Source organism: Trachurus trachurus (genome assembly GCF_905171665.1).
Source record: "Trachurus trachurus genome assembly, chromosome: 7".
Taxonomy (NCBI): domain Eukaryota; kingdom Metazoa; phylum Chordata; class Actinopteri; order Carangiformes; family Carangidae; genus Trachurus; species Trachurus trachurus.
This window is the reverse complement of record NC_139901.1, coordinates 30,844,785-30,871,674: the sequence shown is the minus strand read 5'-3', so window position 1 is coordinate 30,871,674 and position 26,890 is coordinate 30,844,785. Positions and strand designations below refer to the sequence as shown.

The window sequence follows — 26,890 nt, the reverse complement described above, 5'->3', positions numbered from 1 at the left end:
GTGTGTGTGTGTGTGTGTGTGTGTGTGCGTGCGTGCGTGCGTGCGTGCGTGAGAGAGAGAGAGAGAGAGAGAGAGAGAGAGAGAGAGAGAGAGAGAGAGAGAGAGAGAGAGAGAGAGAGAGAGAGAGAGAGAGAGATTAAGTGTGAACGCGCAGCTCGCCCCCGGCTGGTCCCTACTCCCTCCATCCCTGGTGTCAGTGTCGGTGTTGGTGACCATGTCTGCCCGGTCTGTGCGCGCTCTGTCCGGCGTCCTGCGGCCGGTGCTGGGGCTCCGGTGGTCCGGGGGGAAGGCGCTCCGGGACCGGGCTCTGCTCTCTCCTCAGGTCAGACCGGTACCGGCTCATTATTCTGTCTGTTTCTTCCCCCCCAGCAGCAGCAGCAGCAGCAGCAGCAGCAGCGGAGAGTTAAGCAGATTAACGCTCTGTCTGTCGGTGTCAGTCGGTGTCGGTCGGTCGGTCTGTGCTCACCGGCAACAGACCGACCGACCTACCGTTAACAGGCGGTTAGAGCAGCTGTAGTCTAGTCTGTCTGTGTGTCGGTAACTAGTAGCTTGTTACAGGAGAATATAGGTCGGTGATGTGTCGGTGACTGATGGTGGATCATCATGGCTCCGGTGACTGTGTCGGTTATAAAACACCGAGTCACCGACCGGACGCAGAGAAAAAAGTCTGAACAGAAGTCAGGTCATCATCACCTGCTCTGATGTTTTACATGTTTCTCTGGTGTTCTTCAGTAGGCTACAACCTCCTCATTTATTCCTCCTCCTCCTCCCCTTCTTCTCCTCCTTTTCTCTTCCTCTCCTCCTCCTCCTCCTCCTCCTCCTTTTCTTCTCCTCCTCTTCTCCCCCTTTTCTCCTCCTCCTCCATCCCCATAGCCTAAAAAATGACTTATTGTTTCACTAGTAGCCTACATGAGTCACATTAACACTAAAATAAAAAACAATGTTTAGACTGAGGGAAACTAAATGAGTCATATCAGCTCAGGTGACATAGCCTAGTTCAGGTAAACTGTTACCATGGAAACACCTGCTGTAGCCCAGTTAGCATGTAGCTAATCTAAACCGGTTTTCACCTGTTGGTTCATCAAACTGCTTCAAACACTGAAACAAACTGAGCAGCAGCAGCAGCAGATAGTAGTCTGTCTGTTCTGTTCTGCACGGGTCTATTATTGATCTATTGTAGATCTATTATTGATCCATGGTAGGCTACTGCAGCAACAGGGTTAGGGTTAGCTCTAGTATTGATGCTGGGCCGTCACCATGGAGACGTCGTGCTGCGTCACGTAAAACAGTCGTAAAACGTGAGCGACGCTCATGTTGTTGTTGGCTGTGGGCGGCCATGTTGGATTTTAGATCCGTTTGTTACACAGTTAATATTAAAGCATGAATATTAAACATTAAACAGTTAATAGAAAACAGTGTTAAATATGTGCATAGAGTGTTAAATATTAAACAGTGAACAGTAGGCTAAATATTACACAGTACAGTGAATATTATAGTAAATATTAAAGCGTGAATATTAAACAGTAAATAGGCTACAGTGAATATCAAAGAGTGAATATTACACAGTTAATATCAAAGTAACTATAACAGTGAATATTACACAGTTAATATTAAAGTAAATATTAAACAGTGAATGTAAAACATACAGTTAAAGGAGCATTATCGCAAATACAGCAGTAATAGCATAAAATAAGCTGAAATATGCAAAAGATGGGTCTGGGGGAGCCATAACTAAATTTACAAAAAAAAATCGCCAACAGTATAGTGTCCGTGGGGCAAATGCAGAATTTGTCTTTGTTATGATCCAAGCCGGCCCGGCGCTTGCTGCGTTCAATTGCACTCGGAACTCGCAAATCCGACCTCCGAACCGGAAAAATGCAACAGTAAATTGTAATGTAGCAGTGTTAGGCTGCTTACAGTCACTGAATCGCTCGGTAGAACACTTTGTCTCCACGTCCCGTGTCTTTCTTCAGCTGTCCTCTCAGCGTTATTAAGGAGGAGGAAGTTGCAGTTGCTGTTGTGGTTGTGCGCGACGTAGAGCTGCCGCTTCCACTAGCGAGTTTTCTTTTTCCCGCGATTGCACGTGAGGGAGGAGGAGGGGGGAGGAGGGAGGAGGGAGGAGGGGGGGACTAAACAAGGCTGCTCTCTCTCTCTGACAGCTGCCCACTTGTTTATATCTGATAAGCTCCGCCTGGCTCCATCTAGTGGCCGAATTAAGAATTTGGATTTGCGATAATGCTCCTTTAACGTTTAACAGGTGTGTGTGTGTGTTTTCTTGTTTTCTGAAGTGTGTGTCTGTTCTCAGGTCGGAGCTGCTGCCTCCTCCAGCAGAAACACTTCCACCTACACTGTAAGTCATGGAGAGAGAGAGAGGTTGACCTTTGACCTCCCTGTTCACCCAGTGTTACACACCTCAGTGACCCCCTGACCTGCTGCACACACGCACACACCCACACACACGTGTGTCGGTGTCTCCCCCTCCTCCTCCCACTAACCTTCCTGTTTTCTCTCCTCCGCTCTCAACCCCTCCTCCCTCCACGACAGATCATAGTGAGTACGGCTGCTCACAACACACACACACACACACACACGGTAGCATGATGTTGTATTAGTATGAGTGACACGTGTCAGTTTATTAGGAAGACTAGTTAAAGGGATAGTTCAACATTTTGGCAAATTGGTCCATTGCCATAATCCCTATAGTCATAGCAGTAGGTTTATTACCTTTAATTGTCGGTGCAAGCTATTTTCAGAACGGCGGAGCAGAGCCGTGAGCTGCTCAGAGCTACGCTACAGAGGCTCATGGGATTTCTTGGTTTCCCTCATCAAGCTCATCAAATACACAATCCAACAACTCCAAAACGCTCTGGTGGACAAGTTGTGACCTGCACATTCACCACACTATGAGATAATAACAGAACGTTACCAGACAGAGTTGTTTTAGAGGTAAATTCATGCAAAACCGCTGATGCGCGTTGCCTTCAGGGACAATTTTTCAGCAAGCAGTCTCTGTATTTACCTCTAAAACAACTCTGTCTGGTAACGTTGTGTTATTATCTCATAGCGTGGTGAATGTGCAGGTCACAACTTGTCCACCAGAGCATTTTGGAGTTGTTGGATTGTGTATTTGATGAGGGAAACCAAGAAATCCCATGAGCCTCCGTAGCGTAGGGATTATGGCAATGGGCCAATTTGCCAAAATGTTGAACTATCCCTTTAACTGTTCAGTAGCTCAGAGTCTCAGATGGTGGATGGTCAGGACACGTTCACTGTATTGTATCCTTACTGTGTGTGTGTGTGTGTGTGTGTGGCAGCCTCCTCCTGCTCGGTACGGAGGCAGACACACCGTGACTCTGATCCCTGGAGACGGAATAGGACCAGAGCTGGCGTACCATGTCCGTGAATTATTCAGGTGAGATGTAACACACACACACTCACGCACACTGACACACACACACACGCATACACACGGTTGCCACAGTAACCACTCAGAGGCCATGTGCTGCCATCATGGGCTCCATCACCAGGTTCTGCTGTGTCCCTGTGGACTTTGAAATCGTCAACGTGGACTCGTCCATGGACTCAGAGGACGACATCAACAACGCCATAACGGCCATCAGACGCAACGGTGTCGCCCTCAAAGGTTGGTGCTCTTTCATGTCCCGTCGTTTTATTTTATTCATTTGGTTTATTTAAAGGGATAGTTCAACATTTTGGCAAATTGGCCCATTGCCATAATCCCTGTAGTCATAGCAGTAGGTTCGTTACCTTTAATTGTCGGTGCAAGCTGTTTTTAGAACGGCGGAGCAGAGCCGTGAGCTGCTCAGAGCTACGCTACGGAGGCTCATGGGATTTCTTGGTTTCCCTCATCAAACTCATCAAATACACAATCCAACAACTCCAAAACGCTCTGTTGGACAAGTTGTGACCTGCACATTCACCACGCTATGAGATAATAACACAACGTTACCAGACAGAGTTGTTTTAGAGGGAAATGCAGAGACTGCTTGATGAAAAACTGCCCCTGAAGGCAACGCACATCAGCGGTTTTGCATGAATTTACCTCTAAATCTGGTAACGTTCTGTTATTATCTCATAGCGTGGTGAACCTGAGGACCATCAGCTCTGCAGGTATCAGCTAACCCTAAATGAAAACGTTAAATTGATCAGAGACCCATCGGTGACTGGTCTGGAGAAAAAGACCGAGACAAGACCAAGACCTTGAAGATGTGGACTCTAACACTGTACTGTTGTATCTACTGTATCTACGGTATCTACTGCACCCGTCAGTCGTCTTCATGTCTTCATGTGTGTTCATGTGTTTGTCCTCACAGGAAACATCGAGACCAACCACAACCTGCCTCCGTCCTACAAGTCCAGGAACAACCTGCTGCGGTGAGTCCAACACCGTCATCACACCTGTTCTTCACCTCACCTGGTCCACACCTGAAGAAGCTTCGGTCTAGTTCTGGTAGAAACTAGAGAGACAAGCCTGCACAGAGACAGTCCACAGTGACACACACACACATGAACACATGAACACACACATGCATGAACACACCTCTTGTCTGTGCAGCACCACTCTGGACCTGTACGCCAACGTGATGCACTGTCAGTCTCTGCCTGGAGTGAGGTCTCGTCACAAGAACATCGACATCATGATCATCAGGGAGAACACGGAGGGAGAGTACAGCAGCCTGGAGCACGAGGTGTGTGTTTGTGTGTGTTTTATATTTTAGTCTAGTTACCCTTTAAAAGAGAATTCCGGTCATTTTTGACCCCTAAATCGTTTTCCTGATGGTCAATGTATATATTATATGTTTTTTATATGTTGAATTAACAATTTAATAGCCATGTTGAGGAGGCTGTTCTCAGACAGAGATGATCTGATCTTCGTTCTATCAGCAGAGAAACAGCTTTTTCCTTGTTGTGATGATTTATTTACAGTGCAGTGCAGTGCAGTGGTGTCTATAATATCTCCGACCGTGAATAGGAACAGCATAATACAGGGCAGTGTTTCTCAACCAGCGGTACTCGGACCCCTAGTGGTACTTGGTGTAATTGCAAGGGGTACTTAAAACGATAAAATATCATTTTATTGAGCAACCTCTTACAGGCTGTTATCATTTTACTAAAATAGTGACTGGAGCCATAATTAATGCCTAAAGCCCAATACCACACGTTGTAATGGGAAATTGGTCATATTTTAATAAGAAGCCACATTTTGATGGTTTTGAATCACTTTCCTTTGTCTTTTTAGTTTCAGTGGACAGGACAGCCTCCATTAATTTCTTAATTAGGCTTTTATTGTGAAATATCACACAGGAAGATGGTGTAAAACTCACTAATGTGCAATGTTCAGTGTACAGCGACTTTTGAAATCACATATTTGCCTTCAGAACCATTAATAACTATCCAATGATAATGGCTGGGTAGTTGTGGGTGGTAAAGGGTTGCTAAAGAAAAAAATATGAGAACCACTGGTAGAAAAGATGGTAGCACTGAAGCTAAATCCAATGCATCATTAAACTGAACACAAAAGAAGTAGAAACTCTATCATGTTTTTCAGAAAGGTAATAGATTACACATGCTTTTTATGCTTTGAATTTTTTGGGAAAGGCCAGAATTTTTCTCCACCAAGTCCTAAGTTGCAATTGACCGTTATTTCTGGGCTATTTCTACGCAAACAATCTCTATTTCTTGGCTTCATTTCTCGACATCATGAAACTGACTGTTATTTCTACACATTATGACGCAATTAATTGTTATTTCTTGGCGATATTTCTAGACATTACTATGAAACTGACCATTATTTCTATTCTAGGCTATTTCTTGACATTATCACATAATTAACCGGCTGTAATTGGAGTTGGACCTTATGGATAACGGCTCCACCTGTGTGTGTGTGTGTGTGTGTGTGTGTGTGTGTGTGTGTGTGTGTGTGTGTGTGTGTGTGTGTGTGTGTGTGTGTGTGTGTGTGTGTGTGTGTGTGTGTGTGTGTGTCTTCTCTCTGCAGAACGTCCCGGGTGTGGTCGAGTGTCTGAAGATCATCACCAGGACCAAGTCTCTGCGTATCGCCGACTACGCCTTCAGGACGGCGCGGGAGAAAGGACGCCGCCGAGTCACCGCTGTGCACAAAGCAAACATCATGTCAGTGTCTGCGTCAGCTGCCTCTTCACCTACCTGTCATGTCCCAGCATGCATTGTAATATATATAATGTGTGTGTGTGTGTGTGTGTGTGTGTGTGTGTGAGCAGGAAGTTGGCTGACGGCCTGTTCCTGGAGTGCTGTAAGGAGGTTGCCAGCGGTTACCCAGAGATCGCCTTCGACAGCATGATAGTGGACAACACTACGATGCAGGTGGCTGCTGCTCTATAACAAGAATAACTCATATTAATAATTTAATAATTTATAATAATATAATAACACATAATGATAATTTATAATAATATATAATATAATAACCCAGCAGTCTGTGTGCAGTAACGGGAATAACAGCATAACTAAAACGAACTGTTCCCCCGTTATAACGCCGTTATTGACAATAAAATGCACCGTTACTTGACTCAAGAAGTCCTGTCACTAAATAATAACACACCTGTTAAAGGGATAGTTCAACATTTTGGCAAAATGGCCCATTGCCATAATCCCTATAGTCATAGCAGTAGGTTCGTTACCTTTAATTGTCGGTGCAAGCTATTTTTAGAACGGCGGAGCAGAGCCGTGAGCTGTTGGATTGTGTATTTGATGAGTTTCATGAGGAAACCAAGAAATCCCATGAGCCTCCGTAGCGTAGCTCTGAGCAGCTCACGGCTCTGCTCCGCCGTTCTAAAAATAGCTTGCACCGACAATTAAAGGTAACGAACCTACTGCTATGACTACAGGGATTATGGCAATGGGCCAATTTGCCAAAATGTTGAACTATCCCTTTAAAGTGTACTGTAGATATACGTTATATACACATTTATTTTGTTGTCTATCAGCCAGTGGGAAAAAAGAGCGGTTTATCTGGAACTAACCAACTCACTCAGTGTCCCTGTGTGTGGTTAGTTCCAGATAAACGGGAGTAATTTGACATATTTGAGCATTTTATTAAAAAAAAAAACTAACTTGTATAGAAACCTGAAACGATGCTTAATAAATGTTTCAAGTGAGAAGAAAGTGTGTGTGGGTTTCTCTACAAGTCTGATGCAGCTCTCCTCCTCCTCCGATGCTCCTTTCTGAGAACTGGAGTAAAAAAGTTTTACACTGAAAATAAAAAAAACTAACACAATAGTTACTTTTTGTAGTTATTACTTACCTTTATAATGTACTTTTTGGGGGTAACTACAAGTAATTACTTTCTAAAACTAACGTGCCCAACACTGTGTGTGTGTGTGTCAGCTGGTGTCCAGGCCGCAGCAGTTCGACGTCATGGTGATGCCCAACCTGTACGGCAACGTAGTGAGTAACGTGTGTGCCGGTCTGGTCGGGGGCCCCGGCCTGGTGCCAGGGGCCAACTATGGAAAGGACTACGCAGTGTTTGAGACGGTGAGAGGACACACACACACACACACACACACACACACACACACACACACACACACACACACACACACACACACACACACACACACACACACACACAGAGATGGACCAGATCTGCACATGCACACATTCATTTAATCCACTGAGAATATAGACTTTGTTTTTTCAAGCATCCGTTGATTCAGAGTTTAAGGGGAGACACTACAGGTGAATAGGGTAAAAGAAATTTACTAACAGATATCACCATGGAACTTCCCAAGTTTATCACTTGGGAAAATATTTTTTGTATTACAAGTTTTGTCAATTTTTACGTTTAAATATTTAAATGAGGCAATATCTGATGAAATATGCGCTAATTTGCATACATGTCCAGAACCAAAATCTGAACAATGGATAAAGCTACTTTCAAAATTCTTGTTTTATTTTGTTGACATATTAGAGTCAGAAGTTTTTACAGAAGTTTGTACCACTTTGTAAATGAGAAAATACTGTCATCAGCCCTAAAAAATCCAATGTCTCATTTTTTTTTTACTAAAATAGTGACCAGAGCCATAATTAATGCATGAAGCCCAATACCACATGTTGTAATGACAAATTGGTCATATTTTAATAAGAAGCCACATTTTGATGGTTTTGAATCACATTTGACTTTTTTTTCTCATTTTCCAAGACTGGGAAATTAGCCAACGTTTTTTCCAGGTTTTCCAGAAGCAAGTGAGCTCAGGTGTGATGGTTGTGATGTCACAGCTGCTCCTATCTGTGTGTGTGTGTGTGTGTGTGTGTGTGTGTGTGTGTGTGTGTGTGTGTGTGTGTAGGGGACGAGGAACACCGGGAAGAGCATCGCTAACCGTAACACGGCCAACCCCACCGCCATTCTGCTGGCGTCCTGCCTGCTGCTCGACCACCTGCAGCTCCACGGCTACGCCCACATGATCCGCAGAGCCATCCTGTCCGTCGTCACGGAGACACGGGTAGGTTGGGGGGGGGGGGGGGGGGGGGGGGGTAATTATTTAAAGCAGAAGTCAGCGATCCGGTGGTTTTGGCTAACTTCCTGTCAGCAGATGGAGTTAGCAGTCCCCGCCCTCGTCCCTACGTCACCACATTCACGCGCATCCCTTGGCTGCACACACAGAGAGGACCGCCCCTTTATGCCGTTCTCTCTCCTCATTGGATAAAGGTTGTAGGATACAAGGAAAGTTTTCTTGCTTTAAAGCAGAAGTAAGCGGAATATTTGTGTTAATATAAGTCTTAAATAGTTATATCTTCCAACAGCAATCACTTCTATAGAGTGTTTGGTCTGAAACACGGGTCTGTCAGTCACTCTGCTCTGCTGTAAGCCGAGGAGAAAACTTTCCTTGTATACTTCCTTGTATCCTACAACCTTTATCCAATGAGGAGAGAGAACAGCATGAAGGGCTGTGTGTGCAGCCAAGGGATGCGCGTGAATGTGGTGACGTAGGGATGAGGACCAATAGATCCATGACGAGGGCGGGGGCTGCTAACTAACGAAGTTAGCCAAAACGACTGGATCGCTTACTTCTGCTTTAAGTAATACATCATGACAGGCCGTGGTATACGCTCATTATACCACAGTTAACAACCAATCAGATCGCCGGATTTCACCTTTCTGTTTTATAATTATTTCCTAGCGTGGTGAATGTGCAGGTCACAACTTGTCCACCAGAAAGTTGTCAAAAGTCAAAGTCAAAATCATTTATTGGTCTCCCGAAGGAGAAATTTCTCTCGGACAGAGAGCAGTGCTGCGTCACAACAAAGACAAAAACAGTACAGGGGAATTTTGTGGAGTTGTTGGATTGTGCATTTGATGAGGATCTGACTAAATGTTGAACTGTACCTTTAACCGGTGGTTTCAGTGTCTGACAGACTCCGTCTCTCTCTCTCTTTCTGTCGTCCAGCTTCACACTGCCGACCTCGGGGGCCAGGGCTCCACCTCCGAAGTCGTCCAGTCCATCATGAACGCCGTTCAGAGCACGGGGCCTCGGACACTGAGCATCATAGAACACACACATTAACACACACTTTAACACATATAGACACACACATTAACACACACACACACACACACACACACACACACACACACACACACACACACACACACACATCGAAGCCCGTCCTACAGCAGAGATGAAGACCCGTCTCTGACTCTCCTATGCAATGTTACAGGACCAGTGAGTTGTTTACTAGAGAAGCTGACACCTCATAGACAGACTGACTGTACTTTACTCTATGTAGATCTAATATTTATCTATGCAACAGTTTTATTAACTCACAGGGTTTTAAAAAGCTCTATTTATAGCAGATCAATATTATTAATAATATAAACTAACCTTTATAAAGTCTTAGCTTTAAGATGCTGCAGCAGGTTGGCTCACGCCCACATGTGTTTTCCATGTGTTTTAGTTCTATTTATATGTTTATTTATTCATTTATTTATTTATGAGAAACTGAAGAGAGTTTTTTCCTCTGTGTTTTTATTTTAGCTGATTTTAGACCAATCACAGCAGCTCACGTCATGTCCTGCTGCTGAACGTACTTCAATAAACTCTGTTTCTCTCTCCTTTTATTCGTCCTCACACTCGTCTGTGCAGCGACTCCTCCAGACCACAGGGGGGCGACACCCCCCCACACAACCACCTCATCTCACCGTGTCGCCTCTGATCAACATGTGTTATTATAATGATCAATGATTTAATATTGGTCACTGAGTGCAGAGATGCAGAAAAAAATAAAATAAAATGTTTGTTTGATATTAAAAAAATGAATGATAAGAATGATGTCAACAAGGAAACGCAATTAAATTCAAAGAACTTTATTTTTCCATTAACAACTTCATCTGTGGAGAGCGACAGTGCATATTAAACAAAATAAATACAAATGTTGAAAAGAAATGTAAAATGTTCAATTAAAATGAAAACCACTGAAAATGCAACAGCTCTGTAATCAGAGATAAGAGTGTGTGAGAGCTGCTAAACATGAAACACTGAAACACAGCAGAGGAATTTCACTGTGACATACAGATTAATGAACACCTTATAGCTAAGAATTGCAAACCATTTATCTAATGTTTAAGAGATTTAACTATCACCTTTTAAAGATGGTGTCTTTATAAACAGCTGACTGTAGACCAGGGTTATTATAGTTCATTAAAACTAGCAGTGATAATAATCTAGTAAAGTGAAATAAAAATAAAAAAGACATTTTTTCTAAAAACGTATAAAATAGAAAAAAAAGAAATATAAACTCCAGGTATCAGTGATAAACTGCAGTAAAGTAAAGTAGAGTTAGATAACAGCAGCTTAGTTGTAGTTTTCTTGTCGATGTCTAAAGCTGCAGGAAGAAAACGCCACAGCTCAATATGGGACGACTGGGAGTACGACCCACAGGTAGAGAAGAGTGAATGGAGCCTGATGAGGACTGATGGGAACATTATGGGATGGATGCAACTAAAAGGGAAAAAGTTAATCTTCAGAGGTCTGACAGAGGCTTTCTCCTAAAACCTGGACAACTACAACTAAGACTAAATAAAAACTACAAGACTCAATAAAAACTACAACTAACACTAAGACTAAATAAAAACTAGTCAATTCCTCTAAAATAAAAACTCCTTGTTGAACTCACTGAAACTAAACTGAGATAAAAAATAATAAAATAAAAGCAAACAAACTTAAAACTGAACTAAATAAAAAACTAAACTAAACTAAATAAAAATAAAAACTAATGAACATTTTAAAACTGTAATGACCTTGGTGTGGACAGGAAGTGAAGGGAGCAACACAGACGTCCCAGACAGGACATGAACCAGGGACGTTGCTGCTCATGGTCTGTGGCTAAAATAAGCTCCACCTCGGTAACTATGGAAACATGGTTCTGGCTAAGCCTGACCATAGACCAGTCATCTGGGGGCCCGAGGGGAGTCCAACGCAGAAATTTGGTTGATATCGGGCCAGTGTTTTGGAGAAAATGACAGAGGCGATTTTCGAAATTTTTTAACCCCCGCGGGTGTCGAAAAAGTCTTTTTTTGACCAAAACTCTAATTTCTTCACATTTCTCCAAATTCGAATATGTCATCTGGGGGGCCGAGAGGAGTCCAATGCAGAAATGTGGTTGAAATCGGGCCAGGTAATTCTAATTAATTAGTTTAATTAATAATTAGATGACGTGATTTTGCAGACTAATGAACGACCATTAATGCTGTATAATGTATAATTTCTTACTAATTGCCAACACGTGTTCACGTGTCATGGCAAATTCTTTTTCCTTTTTTTTAATGAGTGTTTGAGTTGTTATGTATAATTCAGAAACGTGACACCAATTTTTGTGTAAACGGACAACTTAGGTTTCTCTTATCTTACATGGCAGTAGCCTACTTAAACAACAATAAAGAAGCTGACTGAACTTCATACTTCAAATGTTCAAAATTGTTCTTGGTCTTTTTCACTGTTTCTGAAGAATGAGGGAGGACAGGCACCTTTAAAGCACCATAATTGCTTTGTCTCATGTATCCATATCAACACTGCTCACCTACGGCTTTAACAAAAACCAGAATCTCTTCAATAAACCGTTCTTTACAGTCTACTTAAAGCCCCTGATGAACTTGATGAGAAAATGTCTAGTCTGATTTTTTTTTCCCCAGATGGTTTTGAATCCAAGTCAATAATGGTATAATGAAGCCCAATAAAAACTCTCAACAACAATACAGCTCTGTGGTTACTCTGAGGAAAAAACTAATATTAACAAAGAGATATCTAGGACCCATAATCTTCATTTTTATACTCACCATTTCAGTTTTTCTTTATTTTTCTTTATTATTATTTTTGGGGGATGAAAATCTGTCAAATAGCTATTAGAATATTTTAGTCAGAGTCGCAGGTAAACATCATTATAATCAATTACATTGTCAGTGTAATTATTGTAATTTAATGAGCTTTTGAAATTTAAAGAAAGAAAGAACTGATAAGGACTTATTAGAGTCTGACAACTGTGAACATTCTTGACAAAAAACATCTCCGCCTCATTTAATTCTATGCAATTCTATGCATTCCTGAGAGTTAGCAGGCCAATATATAAGCCAAACCATTCAGCAGCCAGCATATGCTTCTTTCGACTTCGTCCATGTAAGTACCCTGTTTCTCTGACTTTCTGCTTTATTTTTATTGTTGTGTGTGTGCAAATTTTTAAGTGTTGATATGTGTTCTGCTGTGCCTGCTCCAGTCCTCTAACTCAGACTCATGTAAGGTGGAATCCACATTCACAGTAAACACTTCATTGCTTTATTTTTTGTGTTTACTATTATTATACTTGTGTATTATACGCATTGTGATACATTATGACCATTATATGGTTGCTTTTGACTGCTCACAGTGGGAAATGGTGGGAACATGTCATAAATTGAGATAATGTTTGACTTCTTTTGTTTCCTTCTAGTTATATAGCGACACCATGTGCAAGCTACTTCTGACCACAGGTAATGATCAAATGAAATACTTTCTTTCTGCTGTTTGAAACAAATTTATTTGTTTGTTTATTGTAATATGGATGAGCTGACCTGATAAGATTTGTTTTTAACCTCTTCATTACAATATCTGTCACTTTGAAGGTCTCTGCCTGATCATCGCCAGCTTGGGTAAGTTCATAACATGCATTAGTTAATCACTGTGCCAACAATTGTTGGGAAACCAAAGATTTGATGAAACCTGAAAAACACAATGTTTCTTGTATTCTGCAGTGAGATTATGGCTTTTAATTTTCTTTAGTTACAATGATGTTAAAATCTTAGATTTTCGTTACTGCTTTTAGCTGATCATAGGGTGCATGCTCTGTATGTTTAGAGATCTAATTAGTCATGCTCATTGATATTAATGGAAAACAATGATGATCCTGCAGGGTTAATTGGCAGTTTATGTACCATTTGCTCCCATTCTCTTTCAGATTCTCCAACCACGGCCACACCAGTTAGCAGTTTCTGCACTGGAAAGGCAGATGGAGTTCACGCCAACCCTGATGACCCAAATTCATTTTACAACTGTGCCCATGGGATGACATTTCTCCAACAATGCCCGGCAGGTCTTGTGTTCAACCCAAGTTGCGAATGCTGTGACACCACAGTAGTCCCAACCACCACGCCAACAACTACACCAACTACAACGCCAACTACCACATCCGATCCTAACAATTTCTGTAGTGGAAAGGCAGATGGGATTCACGCCAACCCTAATGACCCAAATTCTTTTTACAACTGTGCCAATGGGAGGACACACCTGCAACAATGTGCCACAGGTCTCGTCTTCAACTCAAATTGCCAATGCTGTGACTTCACAACAGCAATTACCACGCCAACTACTACACCTACTACTACGCCAACTACCACATCGACTACCACACCAACTACCACGCCAACAACTACACCAACTACAACGCCAACTACCACGCCAACAACTACACCAACTACCACATCCGATCCTAACAGTTTCTGCAGTGGAAAGGCAGATGGGATTCACGCCAACCCTAATGACCCAAATTCTTTTTACAACTGTGCCAATGGAAGGACACACCTGCAACAATGTGCCACAGGTCTTGTCTTCAACTCAAATTGCCAATGCTGTGATTTCACAACAACAATTACCACGCCGACTACTAGACCTACTACTACGCCGACTACCACGCCGACTACCACACCGACTACCACACCAACTACTACGCCAAATACCACATCAACTACCACACCGACTACCACACCAACTACTACGCCAAATACCACATCAACTACCACACCGACTACCACACCAACTACTACGCCAAATACCACATCAACTACCACGCCGACTACCACGCCAACTACTACGCCAAATACCACATCAACTGCCACACCGACTACCACACCTACTACTACGCCAAATACCACATCAACTACCACACCAACTACCACACCAACTACTACGCCAAATACCACATCAACTACCACACCGACTACCACACCTACTACTACGACAAATACCACATCAACTACCACACCGACTACCACACCTACTACTACGACAAATACCACATCAACTACCACGCCAACAACTACACCAACTAGAACGCCAACTACCACACCAACTACAACGCCAACTACCACATCAACTACCACACCGACTACCACACCAACTACCACACCAACTACCACGCCAACTACTACACCTACTACTACGCCAAATACCACATCAACTACCACACCGACTACTACGCCAAATACCACATCAACTACCACGCCGACTACCACGCCAACTACCACACCGACTACTACGCCAAATACCACATCAACTACCACACCGACTACCACACCAACTACCACACCAACTACTACGCCAAATACCACATCAACTACCACACCGACTACTACGCCAAATACCACATCAACTACCACGCCGACTACCACGCCAACTACCACACCGACTACTACGCCAAATACCACATCAACTACCACACCGACTACCACACCAACTACCACACCAACTACTACGCCAAATACCACATCAACTACCACACCGACTACCACACCAACTACCACACCAACTACTACGCCAAATACCACATCAACTACCACACCGACTACCACACCTACTACTACGACAAATACCACATCAACTACCACACCGACTACCACACCAACTACTACGCCAAATACCACATCAACTACCACACCGACTACCACACCAACTACCACGCCAACAACTACACCAACTACAACGCCAACTACCACACCAACTACTACGCCTACTACTACGCCAACCACCACGCCAACAACTACACCAACTACCACATCCGATCCTAACAATTTCTGCAGTGGAAAGGCAGATGGGGTTCACGCCAACCCTAATGACTCAAATTCGTTTTACAACTGTGCCAATGGAAGGACATACCTGCAACAATGTGCCACAGGTCTCGTCTTCAACTCAAATTGCCAATGCTGTGACTTCACAACAGCAATTACCACGTTAACTACTCCACCAACTACCACACCAACTACTACACCAACTACCGCACCAACTACCACACCAACTACTACGCCAACCACCACGCCAACTACTACGTCAACTACCACACCTACTACTACGCCAACCACCACGCCAACAACTACACCAACTACCACATCCGATCCTCACAATTTCTGCAGTGGAAAGGCAGATGGGGTTCACGCCAACCCTAATGACTCAAATTCGTTTTACAACTGTGCCAATGGAAGGACACACCTGCAACAATGTGCCACAGGTCTTGTCTTCAACTCAAATTGCCAATGCTGTGACTTCACAACAGCAATTACCACGCCGACTACCACGCCAACTACTATACCAACTACTACGCCAACTACCACACCGACGACCACAACAACTACACCAACTACCACACCGACTACCACACCAACAACTACACCAACTACCACGCCAACTACCACAACAACTACACCAACTACCACACCAACTACCACATCCGATCCTAACAGTTTCTGCAGTGGAAAGGCAGATGGGGTTCACGCCAACCCTAATGACCCAAATTCTTTTTACAACTGTGCCAATGGGAGGACACACCTGCAACAATGTGCCACAGGTCTCGTTTTCAACTCAAATTGCCAATGCTGTGACTTCACAACAGCAATTACCACGCCGACTACCACACCCACTACGACGCCAACTACTACGCCAACTACTACACCAACTACCACGCCAACTACTACACCCACTACCACAACTGATCCTAACAATTTCTGTAGTGGAAAGGCAGATAGGGTTCACGCCAACCCTAATGACCCAAATTCTTTTTACAACTGTGCCAATGGGAGGACACACCTGCAACAATGTGCCACAGGTCTCGTTTTCAACTCAAATTGCCAATGCTGTGACTTCACAACAGCAATTACCACGCCGACTACTACACCTACTACTACGCCAACTACCACACCGACTACCACACCTACTACTACACCAACTACTACACCAACTACTACTCCAACATCCACACCCACTACCACACCAACTACCACAACCGATCCTAACAATTTCTGCAGTGGAAAGGCAGATGGAGTTCACGCCAACCCCAATGACCCGAATTCGTTTTACAACTGTGCCAATGGAAGGACACACCTGCAACAATGTGCCACAGGTCTTGTCTTCAACTCAAATTGCCAATGCTGTGACTTCACAACAGCAATTACCACGGCAACTACCACGCCCACTACCACACCAACTACAACACCAACTACCACACCAACTACAACACCAACTACCACAACGGACCCCAACAATTTCTGCAGTGGAAAGGCAGATGGGCTGCATGTCAACCCTAATGACCCAAATTCTTTTTACAACTGTGCCAATGGAAGGACACACCTACAACAATGTGCCACAGGTCTTGTGTTCAACTCAAATTGCCAATGCTGTGACTTCACAACAGCAATTACCACGTTAACTACTCCACCAACTACCACACCGACTACTACACCAACTACTCCAACTACTACGTCAACTACCACACCTACTACTACGCCAACCACCACGCCAACAACTACACCAACTACCACATCCGATCCTAACAATTTCTGCAGTGGAAAGGCAGATGGGGTTCACGCCAACCCTAATGACTCAAATTCGTTTTACAACTGTGCCAATGGAAGGACACACCTGCAACAATGTGCCACAGGTCTTGTCTTCAACTCAAATTGCCAATGCTGTGACTTCACAACAGCAATTACCACGCCGACTACCACACCCACTACTACGCCGACTACTACACCAACTACCACACCAACTACCACAACGGACCCCAACAATTTCTGCAGTGGAAAGGCAGATGGGCTGCATGTCAACCCTAATGACCCAAATTCTTTTTACAACTGTGCCAATGGAAGGACACACCTACAACAATGTGCCACAGGTCTTGTCTTCAACTCAAATTGCCAATGCTGTGACTTCACAACTGCAATTACCACACCGACTACTACACCTACTACTACTCCAACTACCACGCTGCCTACCACACCCACTACCACAACTAATCCTGACAATTTCTGCAGTGGAAAGGCAGGTGGGGTTCATGCCAACCCTAATGACCCAAATTCTTTCTATAACTGTGCCCATGGGAGGACACACATCCACCAATGCCCCGCAAGTCTTGTCTTCAACCCCAATTGCAAATGTTGTGACTTCACAACTGGCCCTGACAATTTCTGCAGTGGAAAGGCAGATGGGGTTTACACCAACAATAATGACCCGAATTCCTTTTACAACTGTGGCCATGGGAGGACGCACATCCAACAATGCCCCGCAGGTCTTTTGTTCAATTCAAACTGTGAATGTTGTGACTACACAACAGCACCAACTACCACACCCACTACCACAGTCACTACAACGACAGCTACCCCAACTACTACAACCAATCCTGGCAATTTCTGCATTGGAAAGGCAGATGGGCTTCACGCCAACCCTAATGACGCAAATTCATTTTACAACTGTGCCCATGGGAGGACATACATCCAACAATGCCCAACAGGTCTCATTTTTAACACCAATTGCCAATGCTGTGATTTCCCCTGAGTATCACAGTTCCATTCTATATAACCAGTAATATTGATCCATACCAACAAACATGGAGTATTGTCAAAGCATGATATATGTATACTTATGTATACACTCACAATTTTTCACTGTTGTTTTTTGTCAGAAAATACTCAATGTTTTTTGTGTGCTTTTATTAAGCTTCACTCATCAACATATGACTTCAAAAATATAATTTACTAAATTTTAAAATCTTTTTATGTTTAATAATATCTTGGATACTGTCACACCAAACTTTTTATATTGTGTGTGTGGTGGCTGAGAGTAGGGAGCTGGGGTTGAGGGAACATTGTATTCAATTCAATTCAATTCTATCTAGTTTTATCACACTATATTTATATATTGCACTGCACATATTGTGAAAGTTGTGTGTGTGGGGGGGGGGGATTTGTACATATGTGAATCAACATGATTAGGTAGGTAGGCTGGGATGTGGTGATGATGATGATGTTTGTATAATTTCATGGTGTGGTGTTCTTTTATACCATTTTTATTGAATTCTGTAAACCTGGTATAGTAAATCACTCCTTGTTTTAAACTACATTGATGTTTTATTCTGCACTGTCCCTGTCTAAATAAAATTTACATTTTATTTAATTACACATGTCTGCATTAATATTTTCAAGTCAGACCGACAACCATTAGTTCTCCATTGTGAGATATATTTTTCTGTCCATGTGTTGAGTGCAGATAGATATCTATCATACTATACTGTATAATTTAACAAAAATGCACTGTGCACTTTCAATTGTGCCTAAACTGGACAGCTTCCACAGGGAACAATATCTGTTCAGGACCATCTTGAATTCCTCTCCCCAACACTAACACTACACTGGACTTAAGAGTCGTTCAATTACCTAAATAAAACTATCAACAAGGTAAAGACTAACTCATCACAAGAATGTCTGTTTTCCAATCACTGACAATACATATAATAATAATAATTAGGGCTGTCAATCGATTAAAAAGGTTAACAAATTTATTGCGATTAATTTATCAGTAAATTAATTACATTTTTATACTTAAAGGGATATTCCGGCGTAAATTTAACCCATGGTCTAACACACCGTGTCACCAAGTAAGACCCCCCTCCCTCGAGAGATCAAGTTTGCCGACCGCAAGCTTAGTAGTTGTAGCAACTTCAGCAAAGACCGCACGATAACAATACACTGCTGTTGATTCCTCCACCAACCAACCGCCATCAAAGAAGCCACTATAGCCACAAATAATGCTCAGAACAGCACCAAACTTCAGCAAAAGTACAAATATCGCAGCACATCTCAAGTCTCTCTCGACAGCAAAACTGAGGCAAGGAATCTGGGTGTAATTATAGACAGCAATCTAAATTTCAAAAGTCATATCAACCACATTACAAGATCATCATTCTATCACCTCAAAAACATTTCAAAATTAAGAGGTGCCGCTTTCTGTCAAAATCAGACTACTCATCAGTATCCGAGTAGTGAAATGGCACTCGGATACCGCCCAAGCCGAGCGAGTAGGCCTACTCGAGTACTCGGATAGGCCTATCGGCTACAGCCCTAGTGTGTATGTGTGAGTTTAAGTGGTGAAGATGGCATACATAATGTTTACTTGCACTTGCACTCTCTGATTGATTTCTAAACCTGTTGTGAAGCACATTGAGTCTGCCTTATGCGTGAAATGCGCTTTATAAATAAAGTTGAATTGAATTGAATTGAATTGAAAATAGTGTCCCAGCACATAATACGAGTCATCAAACACCCGCTAACTTTGCATGAAAAGAGACGAAAACCAAACTCACCCCACGCTCCTCCAGTCGCTTGCTCGTTGTGGGGAAGCCCTGACGAGTCGAACACGTTAAATGTTTAAAATTGACTGCCAAAATTAATGTGTTAACTTTGACAGTATAATCATACATTTTATAATAAGCACTTTTCAAGGAACACAAATACACTGCTCGGGGAGCAATAAGAAAAAGCAACACAGGAGATATCTAAGAAACAGTTGAACAAAAAAACAAGGGTCTTAAAGGTGGACAGGTCGGTGCAGTTGTGGATGGATTTGGGGAGAGAGTTCCAGAAGGAGGGGGCAGCGATGCTGAAGGCTCTGTCAGCCCAGGTCCGATGCTGCTTGGTCATAGCAGAGAGTAGTGACAAGAGTTTGGCATCAGAGGAGCAACAGGTTGTGGAGTGCTTTAAAGGTGAGAAGAAGGATTTTGATTCTGTATATGGTAAAGAACACAAAGCCAGTGAAGGTTTTGGAGGACTGGGGTGATGTGGTCAAAAAGTGGTAAAAAGTGTGACGGCAAAAGGCAAATCTGTAAAGATCAGCCATTGGCTGGAAGACAAAAAGGTGTGATCTGAGGTAGCTAGAGGAGTCGCTGCTGAGAAAACACAGGATTCACTAGCAATTTTATGTGTAATTTAATGACAAACTTCATTAAATACTGATGGTTTAAACCACAATTTAAATAGGGGCTTAAAAACAAGCAAACACTTTCAACAGACTACAAGTTTTCAAGGAAGGTGACGAGCATAAAAACTAAAGGCTATGACACATTAGGGTCAAGGTGCTTCATAGCATGCTATATGCAAAATGTGAAAATGCTGCTAATACTGAAACTGAACTGAAATTGGGAGAATGAACACCCTAATTCGCAGAACTACACAAACAAACAGATTTTTTCTACTATTCAATTCCGCAACATTTGCAATTTGCAATCAGTGTAACTAAACATGTTATCATTACGGTAATAAAAACACATTTTGTTCCCATTTCCTTCAAAATGTATTCGCTGTTAATTTGTTGGAAACTGCCATAATTCCCAGGAGATCCTCCTCTTTTTTTTATTTTTTTTTATTTCTCGTGCTATTTATAGATTTTCTTATTACTATGTTGTCTTATGTAAAACACTTTGAAATGCCTTGTTGACAAAGGCAATAGTCAAGTTAAGTTGCCTTGCCAGATACTTATCCTAAGATCTATGCTTTAATTCAGAGTGGATGTCTTTGTTCTGTTGAAAGATGATGTGATTTTGGGGAGGAATGGAAGACTTTGTGAGATTATTAATGTTGTACAATTCATTATTTACTAATTCCAAACACATGTTTACGTCTGTATGTGAGTTTGTATGTTATTTTTTTTGTCAAATATGAGTGTTTGAGATGTGTTACTGTACATATAATGCAGAAATGTGATGCTTGGAGAACTGTCATGCAACACAAATTTCTGTGCAAATATGGTTTACTTATCTTTCATGGCACTAATGAAGCTGATTGAACTTCATAGTTCAAATTTTCAACATTTTTTTTGTTTTTTTCACTGATGTTCAAGAATGAAGGAGGACAGGCATCTTTGAAGCATCATACTTGCTTTGTGTCAGATATCCATATCACCGCTGCTCACCTACAGCTTCAACAAAGCTTCAATAAATATAAACTTTATTGTCCCCGGAGGGAAATTTGCCTTGGACAGTCAATGCCTCCAGTAGCTGCATATCATAAAAACACAAGACAGACATAACAGTACATATAAATAACATTTAAAAAATTCCATTCACTCCTGAGTGGGTACAGTTCATACATAGACCAGATATTGCACAGCCCTTGTTGCTTGATTGCAACCAAGAAAGGGGGGGGGGGGGGGGGGGGGGGGGGTAAATCTACAATAAATATAATAAATAAATAAATATAATATAATATAATACAAAAAATCCTAAAAACCAGTAGATAAATGATCTCCAAAAGACTAAAGTTTATTTAAAGCAGAAGTGAGTGATATATTTGTGTTAATATAAGTCTTAAATAGTTATATCTTCCGACAGCAATCACTTACATAGAGTGTTTGGTCTGAAACACGGGTCTCTCAGTCCCTCTGCTCTGCTCTGAGCCGAAGAGAAAACATTTATCGTATCCTACAGTTTTTATCCAATGAGGAGAGAGAACGGCATGCAGGGCTGTGTGTGCAGCCAAGGGACGCCGTGAATGTGGTGACGTAGGGACGAGGACTGTTATGGTGCGTTCAAGGAAACTCGTATTTTTCCGACCGTGAAGTCGTACCAGTTCGATCTGGTACGAGTTCACCGGTCGGAAGTTACGAATGGCCGTTATAGTGACTTTCACCGGTAAAACAGGTCGGAAAAACACGAGTGGGTTGCCTGGAACGCTACAAAGTCGTAAGTTGTGACTTGAAGCTGTAATTTACGATTTCAAAAGCCTGCCTGGAACGCAGCATTAGCGAAAACGACCGGATCACTCACTTCTGCTTTAAGATTTAGCAGGTGGTTTGTTTAAGAGGTGGATGGTGGATACAATAAACTATTCTTTACAAAACTACCTAAACTAGTGAAAAACTTAAAAATGTCTACTCTGTAAGTTTCTCTCTTTTTAGTCTGGACCAAAGTTACAGATCAGTGAAATGATTAACATAATTACATAATTACACTGCCAGTGTAATTAATGCAATTTTATGATCTTTTAAAATAAAGAGTCAAAAAGAACTGATAATGACATGCTGATTATTAGTGATTGTTGTTGCTGATTGCTTGTGACATTCTTGACAAAAAACACCACATCTGCAGCTCATTTAATCCCATTTAAGTTCCACACCCTAAGAGTTAGCAAGACTCATACAAAAGCCAGACCATTCATCAGCCCTCCATCATTCCCAGGAGGAGGAAGACGACACAGCTTCTTTCCACTTTGTCCTTGTAAGTAACCTGCACTGTTTCCTTCGAGTTTGTTTTGCAGATTTTTAATTGTTAATATGTATTCTACTATGCTTGATCCAATCCTCCTACTCAGCTGCTCAGACTCACCTAAGAGGGATTGAAGCCACATTCACAGTACAAAATCTGTTGCTGTAATTTTTGTGCTTACTGTTTTTATATTTGTTTTTTTCTTTAATTAATCTATTTTTTTTTAACACTGGTGAAATGTGGAAGGGGCGACTCAATCTGGAACCTGTCATGTCATGTGTGTGAGAGGAGGAAGGAAAGGCCACTGTAGTTGACTAATGTATGAAAGAAGGATAGTCCTGGAGTTACATATGGATGCAAAAGTGCATGATCATTATTCAAGTGGCTGTTTTGGTTCTCACCTGCTCTATGTAAGTTTTGTGCGTCATTGTCTAGAGGTGAACTGAGGCTCAGGAAGACAGAAGGAGTTTCTAAACCTTTGAACCTAGGTTTTCTGGTTCAGTCAAAACGGTTACACCCGTAGTTCACAGTGGGAAATGGTAGGAACATGTCACAAATTAAGATAATGTTTGACTTGGTCTGTTTCCTTCTAGTTACATAGCGACACCATGTGCAAGCTACTTCTGACCGTAGGTAAGGTGCAATGATCAATTGAAAAGGTTTTCAAAAATAATTTCTTTCTGCTGTTGGAAAAAAAATATGGAAAAAATGTGGATGAGATGACCTGATAAGCTTTTTTTTTTTTTTTTACTAAATCTGTCACTTTGAAGGTCTCTGCTTGATCATCGCCAGCTTGGGTAAGTTTATAACATGCATTAGGTTATCCTAGTCAACAGTTTTAAAGTCACCCTAAAGACACATTTTAAAAATTCATAAAAATGCTCTTCTATGACTATGTTTTGATTTAAATTGTTTTCCCACATAAAAGTTGTTTTAAAAAAAACTCTCAAATAGGCTACAAACATGTCTATTATTTCTCCCTCGTTGAAAAATCCAGGTTATATGATTATTCATGAGTATGCAAATTGGAAATATTATTGGAAATGTAAGCAGTATTTGCTTACATTCTCTTTCAGATTCTACAACCATTACATGGCCACACCAGCTAATCCTAGAAGTTTCTGCAGTGGAAAGGCAGATGGAGTTCACGCCAACCCTAATGACCCAAATTCTTTTTACAACTGTGCCCATGGGAGGACGTACCTCCAACAATGCCCAGCAGGTCTTGTGTTCAACCCGAGTTGCAAATGCTGTGACACCAGAACAGCACCAATTACCACACCGACCACCACACCAACTACCACACCGACTACTATACCAACTACCACACCGACCACCACACCGACTACCACACCGACTACTATACCAACTACTACGCCAACTACCACACCTGATCCTGGTACTTTTTGTATTGGAAAGGCAGACGGGCTTTATGTCAACCGTCATAACCCACGTTCTTTCTTCAACTGTGCCCATGGGAGGACGCACATCCAGCAATGCCCCGTAGGACTTGTGTTCAACCCAAAATGCAAATGCTGTGACACCAGAGCAGAACCAACTACCACACCAACTACCACACCAACCACCATCCCAGTTACTACACCAATTACCACACCAACTACCATCCCAATTACTACACCAATTACCACACCAGCTACCACTGCTGATCCTGGTACATTTTGCATTGGTAGGGCAGATGGGCTTTATGCCTACCATTATAGCTCACGTTCTTTCTACAACTGTGCCAGTGGGAGGACGCACATCCAGCAATGCCCCGTAGGACTTGTCTTTAACCCAAGTTGCAAATGCTGTGACTCCACACCTGACATGAACGACCTATACGGTATCCTTGTTCCAGGTAAAAAATAAAATAAAAAAAAGCTCATAATATTTGCTATTAAGGTCAACACATCTTGATTCCATTCTCTTTCTGTTCAGTCATACTCTTTGGTTTTAATGAGTAATGGGATAATTGGGTAGGGTTAAACAGCAACTAACTGAGAATTTGATTTTGTTCTTTTCCAGAGTCTCCAAGCCATACTGCAACCATAGCCAATTTCTGCAATGGAAAGGCAGATGGTATTCATGCCAACCCTAATAACCCAGATTCTTATTACACCTGTGGCCATGGGAGGATGCACCTCCAACGATGCCCCACGGGTCTCAACTTCAACCCAAAATGCAAATGCTGTGATGCCACACCTCTTATCAATCGCCAGTACAATCGTCTCATTCAAGGTGACAAAAATGCATTCTCTTGTATTCTGTTACAATAATGTTAACACCTTTCATTTTCACCTTTGATCCAAGGGTATGAATGTGCTCTTTATACTTCAGATCTACATAGTCGTGCTCCTTGATATAATTGGATAATGACGTGATGTCTTAACTTTTAAGTTACACTTTGCTTGTGTGTTTTTTTTGTATTTAGATGCTCAAGGTTATACCACAAGCATGGCCACCACACCAACTACAACAACTCATCCTGGCAATTTCTGCAATGGAAAGGCAAATGGCCTTCACGCCAACCCTAATGACCCACATTCGTTTTACAAGTGTGCCCATCGAAGGACACACATCCTAAAATGTGCCACAGGTCTCATCTTCAACACAAATTGCCAATGCTGTGATTTCCCCTGAAAGAGTTGCATATTTAAATGTCACTCTTCAATAGTATTGATCTGTGCCAAAAAACAGTGGGGCACTGTCAAAATGTGTTGTATAGTATAATATGTGATTTTTCACTGTGGTTTTTGTGAAAAAATACTTGATGTTTTCTGTTTTGCTCTTTTTAGGCCTACCCATCTATATGAGACCTCCAAAATATAATTTACAAAATTTCAAACCTGTTCATGTTTAACCAAATCTTGGAAACTCACACAGCACACTTGAACACATTTTTGAACTATTGTGTGTGTATAGGAGTGTGGGGGGCTGGGATTGAGGGGGTCATTGTATCTAATTTTATCACATTTTATTCGCTATATTTATACTTTGCACATATTAGTGAAAGTTTGTAGGGGGACTGGTTTTATATATTTGTGAACTAACTTTGTACATAAAATTTTGTTATATACTAGGTCAATGTTTTATTCTGCACTGTCCGTGTCTAAATAAAATTTCAATTGCTTTTTCAATTGTGCCTATATGCTGTCTTTTAATTGTAGATATATCTTAAGTTTTTTTTTTATTGCACAAACATATCATTTAAAATTATATAAACAATTATTATGATTGGGATGTCTGAAGTAGAGGTATGAAACCCGAGAGGGCTTATATGAAAACCTCACCCATGAAAACAATAATCAAAAACCACATTTGTTTCAAAGGCAAACAAAAATAAGAAACAATTAAATGATAACAAGAATGAGTAGGAAAAAGAAATGTTGTTGGTGTATCAAACCGTATTGTTCAGATGTGTAACAATTATTTACATTTTGTATTATTTGAAAATGTATTGAAATTCAAGCACAAGTATCATTAAGAGTTTGATAGTTTTATGTATCAGTGTAAAATCTTAATTCTAAAAGTAACTAAGGGTGTCAATATTTCCCTAAAATGCAGAGGAGTGTAGTGTTCAGTGCAATGGAAATAATCAAGTAATGTAAAAGCACCTCACCTAAAGTTGGGCTTTATTTCAGAACTTATAGTAAGTATAGGCCTACTTACTCTCCACAACAATTATGACCTGCAGCGCACATAGGTTTCAAAAAGTTCAATTACTTAACCATGTTAAACTATCAACAGAGTAAACCACCAACTTAATCACAACAGATCATGTTCTCTCACTGCTCACAACTGTGCACCAGTGTGAGAATTAGTTAATTGTGAAATCACTTAACATGCCCATCGTATTTCCTTCAAAATGTATTTGCTGGCTGTTAATTTGTTGTTTATGAACATAATTCCCAGGAAGTCATCATGGTCTTTTCAAATTTCTTGCACAACTTAAAGTTTTTCTTAATACCATGTTGCCTTATGAATAACATTTTAAATGCATTGTTGTTGACAAAGACAATACAAATCAAGTTGCCTTGGTTGACCCTTACATTTGGTGGCTCTCTCCCGTCAT

At 41.7% G+C, this 26,890-nt stretch overlaps 1 protein-coding gene across 1 annotated transcript; it reads left to right on the top strand.

The window, feature by feature from the left end:
- Nucleotides 1–214: 214 nt before the first annotated feature.
- Nucleotides 215–9,560, top strand: LOC310988165 (isocitrate dehydrogenase [NAD] subunit gamma, mitochondrial-like; the record flags this gene model as incomplete). The annotated part of the gene is made up of 10 exons (XM_083974677.1): nucleotides 215–322; nucleotides 3,315–3,412; nucleotides 3,528–3,643; nucleotides 4,335–4,395; nucleotides 4,577–4,709; nucleotides 6,017–6,150; nucleotides 6,258–6,360; nucleotides 7,384–7,530; nucleotides 8,343–8,498; nucleotides 9,444–9,560. 10 exons carry the CDS (start codon nucleotides 215–217, stop codon nucleotides 9,558–9,560), a joined length of 1,173 nt encoding a protein of 390 aa, XP_083830803.1.
- Nucleotides 9,561–26,890: the final 17,330 nt, after the last annotated feature.